General features: G+C 40.8%; 1 protein-coding gene across 1 annotated transcript in view; it reads left to right on the plus strand.

The window, feature by feature from the left end:
- Nucleotides 1-9,041, plus strand: part of LOC147817959 (uncharacterized) — a 13,624-nt gene extending 4,583 nt beyond the window's left edge. The window contains exons 4-5 of the mRNA XM_087179250.1: nucleotides 4,840-4,918; nucleotides 8,745-9,041. Coding sequence (XP_087035376.1) covers nucleotides 4,840-4,918; nucleotides 8,745-8,836 — 171 coding nt within the window. The 3' untranslated portion in view covers nucleotides 8,837-9,041. The remainder of the gene's footprint in view (nucleotides 1-4,839; nucleotides 4,919-8,744) is intronic.
- Nucleotides 9,042-9,479: the final 438 nt, after the last annotated feature.

The following is a 9,479-nucleotide window of genomic DNA, read 5'->3' on the forward strand; positions in this document are numbered from 1 at the left end:
ACTCGTCAAGTACTTTCACTAAGATGTTAAAAGTTCGCAGGGAGCAAACAAATGAGCACAGAGCAAGCAAACACATTTTCCACACCACGAAACAGGTCCGGGAGAAGGTTAAAAAACTGAAACAGCCACAGCCGTGGCTAGGGTTGCCACCCGTCATGTATAATAAGGGATCGTCCCATATTTGAAAATAAAATGCTGTGTCCTGTATTGAATATATACGGGACGCAATTTGTCCTGTATTTTTGTCTATGTTATGTCCCCAGAGTGCTGTGAATAATGTAATGTCAAGTAATAATTTTACATAATCTTCCCGGGATTTTAAATCGCGGTAGAAACACAGACAGCAATGGGCCAAAGGAACCTTTTGGTTCCTGAAGGAACAAGGTTTTGGTTGAAATGCAGCTGGACTCAAATAAGTTAAAACCTATTGGATGGCTTGACATTCATATTCCCCAGGTTATGGCTGCATTCAAAAAGTATTTTTTGCCTAGGTTGGTCCTAACTGAGTGAAATGACCTGGAAGAATCTACTGTAAGTGGCAGCCATGAGAAGAGCTGGTCGAATTCTCTAATTGATAAGGAAAGGAGCTTCAATGCTTCCTATTTTATCTCTTTTAGCATAGGGAACACTGGACCTTTCTTTATAAAAGGAAACGAGAAAATGCCGTCCCACAGTTCCTTGCCGCTGCAACATTTAAAGCAATGCGCGATCATTGTGTCACCTCGGCAGACCCAAGTAAATGTAGAAACAACAGAGCACCTGTTTTATGTTTGTGATACAATTCACAGATTTCAAGTTTAACACTAAAATCATCCTGGTTGTACTCAGGAAGATGAGCTCAATCAAATCTATTGTGAGCAGAGGTGTAGTACTATGCTTACAATCTAGAGCTCACCTATGGTGCAGGCACCATTAAGTTGCAGCTTGTTTCTAAGGTTATGTAACCTGTTCCTACAGTGACAAGTTTCCATAGATCAGTCAACTATGATCACATGATCAGATGTTAGACTGACTTTATGAACAGTTTGATCATGTTGAGAACATGATGCAGCATTAGACAAACATCCAGCTCTGTAATATCAGACCATACCATGGATTTAGCAGGTTGCAGTTGGGTAGCATTAAGCAGCAGGTAAATGAACACAAGTAGTTTGTGTTTTGAATAAGTTCCTTACCAACTTGTGTCAAACAAGTTAACTGGAAACATCCATTCAGAGGAAAAGCTGCAGTGCAGGCAGTAGTCGAGTTAAGCTAATAGGCTCGGCTATAAAATTGTTCTGGTGCTCTTTGTCTGCACTACACCTATGGTTGTGTGGCAAAAGCTGTTAGACAGTCTTGTGGTTCTGGCTGAAATGCTGCTGTACCTTTTTAGATGGCAGCATGGTGAACAGTCTATTGAAGGGATGAGGAGTCTGATAATTTGATGGCCCTGTTGGTGCAGTGTTTTTTGTAAATGTCCTGAATGGAAGACAGGTGGAAGCTAATGGTCTTTTCTGCTGTTTTCACAAACGTCTGCAGGGTCTGCACAAGTGTTGCAGTTGACATACCAAGCAGTAGGGTACAGGTTATAAGTTGTCATGAGAGGAGAAACATTTACCCCACCACTTGGATGACTGCGAATCTTCAAAAAGTGTTATTGTTATATTTCTATTTTATATTATTAGTTTCACATTTTTATTTATTTTTTATACATTATTTCTCTCCTTTTTTTTCTTTCCACTCTTGTTCTTTTACTTTAGCCATTTTTATATACTGAAATGGTTTACTGATTTTACTATCATTAACTGATGGCAGAGTGCCCAGAGGGTGGAAAGGAGATGATGTGATGAAGAGGCCTGGTTGGTTGAGAGGTTTAACCAAAACCGAAGAAAAATGTATGTATCTAATCTGATTTATGTCACAGGCTTTTAATGCAACATGGTTTGTCCCGTCTACAGCTCCAGTCTGCCTCTGTCCACTTTATATCAGCCAAGCACATCACTCCCTTTAAGAGGTATGTGGACGACATCAACTTTCGGCTGGTCTCCTATCATTTCTTCACTTGCTGTCACGTTTCGGTAGGTTTTAGCTCTCCTCTAATTCATTATCTGAGTTAGGATGATTATAAAATACCATGTGCAAGCACAGCTAGCAATAAATGGATGGTCATCTAATTTAAAAATAGGAAAAACTTGCAAATTAAATGATTTAGTAACTTTTAAAACAAAAAAACAAAAAAAAAATCAATCGGAATAATTAATTTGTTACAGGAGTACGTCAGCACTAAGACACACACACACACACACACCCACACACATATTACATTTTGTGTGCTATTGATTAAACACAGATAAAACTAAAACTTTCTAGTGCATTTGTTGAAGGTATTGTTTTCTAAAGGGGGATACAGTTAGAGGCTATAAAAGGTGCTGCAGATGACAGAAGCCATGACTGCACATTTCAGTGTCTAACAGGTTGTAGGTTTTTTTCAGATGTCCAGGACACCAAGAGAACAATGGGTGTGTTGCCATAAAAATGAGTGGTGTCCACTGATTAAATACTTTCGGCACTGTGTAGAAGAAACAAGACTAGGTCAAAATCTAGTATATGTCTGGACCGTCTATGGTTAAATCCTTATTTTATAACCACAAAGTCATCTGATAAAATCATCCATCCATCAGCTATAACATTTATTCTTATAAAATGTTGTAGGCAGGCTGGAGCCAATCCCAGCTGACATTGGGTGAGGTACACCCTGGACAGGTCACCAGTCTATCACAGGGCCGACATACAGAAACAAACAACCAGTCACGCTCACATTCAAACCTATGGGCACTTTAGAGTCACCAGTTAACCTAATGTGCATATCCTTGGACTGTGGGAGGAAGCCGAACCACCCGGAGGAACCCCCCGTAGTTACAGGGAGAACATGCAGACTCCACACAGAAAGGCCCCAGGCCCCTGCTGACAAAAATCGTGTGAGGTTCTTAGTATGTAGCAGAGCAGAACACAGAATGGTGGTAAAGCAAGTCTTTTATTATAAATTATGTAGATTGTCAGGAATAGGGCTAGTGATGGTGATGACAGCGAGGGACTGTAGACAGTATGGCAGATCATGGTTGAGGTTTGTGCAAACAGACAGGAATCCAGTGAGCAGGGCTAACAAACAGAAATCCAAGCAGGTGAGACTAGGTTGGGCTGAGCGTGGCAGGCGACACGGTTGTAGCTGTAAGGATGACTCAATGTGATGGAATGATCTGGCAGAGAATGGTGAGTAGATTGCATGAGTAGTAGTAGTAGTAGATTGCATGATGTGGAGCAGGTGAGTATGGAGATTGGTGAGAGCAGGATCCAGGTAGCCACACCCAGTTGAACACACAGACAGACACATAGTGCCAACTGGGGACAAACAGATGAAAACAGCAGAGAACAGAGAAAGAAAAGGACCACAAAAGGTCCTAATCCTGACAAATCAAACACATAAATTAAAGACAAAGACTGAGCTGTGATTCCAGCTGTAGTCACTGTAAAATGGTCACTCAGAGAGAAAGTTAGAACAGACAGACTATATTTCTTTTTTGTAAATTATTTTTTCAGGCTTTTACTTAAATTACAGACAGTGAGAGAGTGAGAGAGAGAGAGAGAGAGAGAGAGAGAGAGAGAGAGAGAGAGAGAGGGAGGGAGGATGGCTTGCAACAAAGGGTGCCACAGGCCGGACTCAAACCCCGGCCACGTGAGCCACAGGGGTGCCCTGAGACAGACTGTCTTATGTTTGCCTCTCTCTGTGGTCCAGAATAAGTTTAGTCTTTATTTACTTCAACTCCTGAATGTAACAGACTTTTATTTATTAGAGGCAGGTCTTTATGTCTAACTCCCTCTGTTTGATATGTAGAGTTGGTCATATTGGTTAGTACAAAGCCTCATTACTGATGAGGCTCTCTCCCTCCCTCTCTCTCTCTCTCTCTCTGCTTGGTGTGTCTTATGTTTAGGTATTCCTCTGCCTCCTTTAATAATAATGATACATGTAGTTTATTTGCTGTAATGGAGGCAAGGCTCAGTGCATTGGAAGTGCTCCTCTGCTTCCCTTCTCAAGCAACTGGGAAACCAGAGAGCCTTGGTAGACTGGCCCGAACCAAAAGGTGTAGCCCTAAGCCCACAGTTCGTATCCATACACTGTCCAGTCATGTACCAGGTTTATACCCAGTTTGTTTGAAAAAAGCCTTTAAATGTAGCGACACTGCACTAAGTTGGCAAAACTGCAGCTTTAAACACCACCTAATAGAACCTGTTCACACCAGAAACTCCAACTCAGTAATGAGGCACTTGGATGACGAGGTGGAAATATGATCAGTCAGTGAGTTAGTCAGTCAGTCAGTGACATTCAAGATTACAGATCTGGCCCTGCTGTCGTGGTCCAGCAAAAATCAGATATTCATAAAGTTTGTGATAAATGACAAGTTGCTTCATGCAAAATAGATTTGGGCTCTGAAATTCAATTACGCTCCTTTTATTTTAAGGGTGTAGTGAAGGCCCATAGGACAAGGGGAGTATATAGTCAAGACTACACAAGGACTAGTTTATGATGTATCCAGGCTATCTTTCATTGGCAGATTTTCAAAGGATTAGAATTGAACTTTTAGGACCTTAATCTTACAGCATCCTCCCAGTCTGAGTCCCGGTACCACGTTATCTCTCTTTCCTCATATCCCTTTTTACTCTCTCCATTTCTGTCAAGGTTAGGGTTAGCACACTGCAGTGTTTCCTTTCATGGGATCTTTCCTTATTCCTGTGACTCTGAGTTCATGTCTGATTCTGTGCAGCTTTGTCATTTATGTAATACAGTTGTAACTCCATCTCTAGGCCATGTCCATCTCAGAAGCCTGGCATGCCATTAAAGACCATGGCACCAACTACTGCAACCTCTACAACCTCATGGAAGGTAAGATAACAGTGAATCAATGAAACAACAGCCTATTACTAACCATTCAGTTTTCCCTGATTAGTTTGTCCTGGAGCCTGATGGACCTGGAGGGCCCTGTCAGTTAGCCGGTTTTCAGATAGCACAGACAACAAGAGGCTGCATTGGTGAGAGTCTGTTGCCTCAGGTACCGATGAAATGATCATTTATACCCATGAGATTTAAGATTTATGAAGCCAAGATTCTGCACAGCAGTTTACTTCGAGACAGGAATTATGATGTTTCTAGTCATTTCATCTTCTGTTGATGGTCATAAGCAGTAGAATTACAATCATCAACTGATGATCACATGAATGATTTACCATCCCCAAGTATAGTATGTGCATTCGACCTGTGGGTTTCAAAGATATCATAAACCCATATGTGAGTTAAGTATTGGCAAGCAGCCTACACAATCCAATTGTTGTGCAGTGAATAGCAGTAATCTGATATGAGAAGTTCCATTGAATTCCTGTCTTTCATGAATGGAATGTGTTGTATATTAATGGTGTCATATTTCATGACCAGCTCTCCTTCTCTGACCATCTCCCGGTAGTGCTGCTTAAATCTATACAACATCAGAAAATTCAGGCCTTATCTGACTAAGTACACCACCCAGCTTTTGGTCCAGGTCATTGTTCTCTTCTGGCGGACCTCGCTTCATGATTTACTTTGGTGCACTGTATACTTATTTTAGCCGACCATGGTAAGAGCACAATCTGTGATGAGTAAATTTTAAATAACTCCTCCAGGCAACTAACCTCCTAACCCTTTTCCAAATATAATACCGCCAGTGATATTACCTTCCAGTGGAATCAAAACCAACAGCTCTTCTTTGAAATTTTCCCCATCAAAATATCTGACCAAAATCTGGGAAAATCTGGGAAATGTCAGTGATGTCAGTGGACTCATCAACAACCCTGGATATTTGATGAGCTTTGCTAACCCTAACCCTAACCCTTTTAAAAACCTCAACAGCAATCAATGGTCCTTTATGTTTGGTGGGAATCCAGATAGCCTGATCCTAATCCTTGTTCAGTTAAAGTAGGGTTAATAATTCTGCTGGCATGGGAATATCCAGCTTTCAGTGTGGCAATTCTTCTGTGATGAGCCTCTGCCTGCTCAAGGTATGACTCTTTGAAAGTTGCATATCTTGTGTAATTACCACAATCTGCTTTTCAGTTCGGGCTGCACGGTGGTGCAGTGGTTAGCGCTGTCGCCTCACAGCAAGAGGGTCCTGGGTTTGAGTCCCGGCTCGGACGCGGGATCTTTTTGTGTGGAGTTTGCATGTTCTCTCCGTGCCTGTGTGGGTTCTCTCCGGGTACTCCGGCTTCCTCTCACAGTCCAAAGACATGCAAAATGGGGACTAGGCTAATTGGATACTCTAAATTGACCATAGGTGTGGCTGTGAGTGTGAATGGTTGTCTGTCTCTATGTGTTTGCCCCGCGATGGACTGGCGACCTGTCCAGGGTGTACCCCGCCTCTCGCCCCCAAAAGATGCTGGGATAAGCTCCAGCCCCCCTCCGACCCTACTACAGGATAAGCGGAAGAAAATGGATGGATGGGTGCTTTTCAGTTCCCCTCAGACCCTGTCTCCAGCCCCTGCTTACTTCTCCCCAGCTATGTTTATCCCTTCATCTCCACAAAACTGCCATTCTCTATCCATCCACCATATGTCGCCAAAACTTTTTCCTTTTTCCATATCCACCTGCTCACCTGTTTCTGATCTTCTATCACCCAAGCATCCCTGCCCACTTACATACCTGTTCCTAATTTCCCTCATCTGCCTCCTTTTACTTATACCACCTCTATTTCTCCAGTCAGTGTCACATTATTTGTTTATTTTTCCTATGTGTTTAGTTTCCTGTTATTTCTTTATGCCTTTCTATCTGCCTGCTGCAGCTCTATCTGTAAGCCTGGTTCTTCAGTCAATTTATTAAAATTCCATCACTGCCCTGCAGTGAAGCATCCTCGAGGCCATGATTAAAGAGTTAATTGCCTGAGTGGATTAAGAACTTCTTAAACACTGTTGATTATCAGCCTGCCTCTCTGAAGTCCAGCACCCACAGTATCGGAATAGAAGAATTCTGCTCTTTGAACAAATGCAGTTGATGATACCTGCTTTTGAGATAGCACATGAGCAAATAAGACTTACAAGAACAAGAGTCCCAACTTGACATCTTGGCATTGTCTATTTGTGCACAGTGAAAAGTCAGGCAGCATGATTATTTATCTCAGAAATGAAGAAATTGATAAGAAAATGTTTATCCCATTACAACCCTTTCTCCTTGAAATTACCTAACAAGTAAACTGCAACAGCAAATACATTTTGTATGATATTTAATTGCGAATTACATTTTGTGATTATATGTTTATACTGAACATAGCAGTAAAATGTTCACAAGCAATGAATTTTGCAGTATGATATCCATTTGTAGCAGTGGCGATTGCCCTAAGACTGCAAGGGAAGCTCAGCTTCCCCTAAAATGTCAACAAAATAAGAGGTCAAATATGTACTGTTGTGTGTACATTTCATTGACTAAATATGCACAAGAACACGTTCATCTTTTGTTCAGAATCAGCTACTTATCACAGGTAACCGACACGACTTCCTTCTCATTCATCCCCGCAGCGCCACAGTGCTTTACACAGTGTAGACGCCGAGCATCTACTGACTTCAATGGGGAAGCATAGAGTGGGTTGTTCCACTGCAGCGAAACTAGACGGTCATTGGATAAATGCTGGGCTTTGTCCCGCCCATCAGACGCTCAGCGTCTCTGGGGGTCTATGGCTCAGTTTCTGCATGAAGATTGGATGATCTGTCTGAGGCTGAGTCCATTTTGATTGACAGCAAAATGAGCGAATCAGCGATCTTGAAGTATAAGCATCCACCGGAGCATTTTTCAAGTTTTTCATTCCGTTGTTCGGAGTCAATCTGGAGACGTTACTGATCCTCAGCGACTTTGTCTTTGTTAAAAACGACTAGCGTTGTGTTTGGCGACTCTCTTCGGTCACTCTGCGAATTTACATATAAATAAACGGACACATTTTATGATGTAGGCCGAAAATGAGATTCCCCTCCTTATAAGACCAGCAGCCACCACTGATTTGTAGTGACCACAGCATTATTACACTTTTTTATGGTTATGTGTAGGTGCTCACAGCACTTAGTTAAGGTTATGTTAAGATCGTGGTCTAGTTTAATACTGAACAAGTTCAGTTACTTCAGACACAGTGTGTTTATTTACATTTAACCAAAAATCCATGATCTTAACATAACCATAACCAAGGTGCTTCTGTTGCCTAAGGCTAGCTACACCGGGGGCTCTGGATATGAACCCCTACCTCTGGTGTGTCAGCCATGCATTTCATATGTTCGCCTTTGACGACAAACACCCCCTGGTGATGTCAAATGTAATGCTTCATTCATTAAAAAAATATGTTGCCTCTGTACATAATCTGGCCTTAAATTATGTTTCTTACACAACATATTTTGTCATAGCCTGCCCTAAGAGGACACTTTGTTTGGACATTTGTATCATTTTGTTTCTGTGTTCCTGGATTCTGGATTATTTCTTAGTTCTGTTTTGTTTGAATTCTAAGTTTTTTTTACTTTATTAAATAACCTTTTTGCATTTGGATCCTTAACACTCCTAAACCTGACATATTTACTGTTGCAGTTCAGCTGTACATAACATAACTTCAAGGAGACATTATTAACATTCTTGAACAATTGTGCCAGTTCATGTCTTAATCTTTGGACAGATGCTCATGATGCCTTTTTGTTTCCTGTCATTTGTTGGACAGGAAGTGGTCTAACTGAAGCCAGAGGTTACAAAGAGGTTACCAGTGATTTCCAGTGTACCCAACGCTCCTCTGCTAACTGCACTGTCTACTGACTATGACCAGAGACCATCCCAATATATGAAGATTAATCACTGGACAATTTTGAAAAGGTTTTTTTTTTTTTTTTTTTTTTTTTTAAATGGCTGGAAAATCAAGTATTAAAATAACATGATGTTACCTGCTTACTGCTGTCATATTTTGGGGGTTCGTTTTCTTTGTGCAATGAATGCATAATGAATAAATTGAAAAAATATCAAATTTAGTCTGAACATTGTATTAATGTATTCTCACATTTTGCATATCATGTAAAAACATTCATACCATATCCTGTGAAAGGTGATGTCTTTGTCCTTACAACAAATTTCCAACTTCATTGAATACCAACAAAATTTCTAAATCAACTATTTGCAATTTTTGGTCGTATTTTTTTTTTTTTTTTTTTGCAGTTGAGGAAGTGGTTGATAAATATTGCATGCAGTCATGTTTTGTAACAGTTTCATGAAGGCAACATGAGTAGACATTAAGAATGTCATAGTTTTAATAATTAGTGACTTTATAGCAGCAGCTACAGTAGTCCAAATATGACATGAAACGTGCCCAAATAGCTCAATGATTATTAACAGCCGTCAATCTTATCATGGGCCCTTAGAATTATCTATGTTTTATGAAATTGACTCAGATATAACATGGTGTAAT

This window comes from Seriola lalandi, unplaced genomic scaffold (genome assembly GCF_002814215.2).
Source record: "Seriola lalandi dorsalis isolate HSWRI2012SDOR001 ecotype SW California unplaced genomic scaffold, Sedor1 jcf7180002054808, whole genome shotgun sequence".
Taxonomy (NCBI): Eukaryota; Metazoa; Chordata; class Actinopteri; order Carangiformes; family Carangidae; genus Seriola; species Seriola lalandi.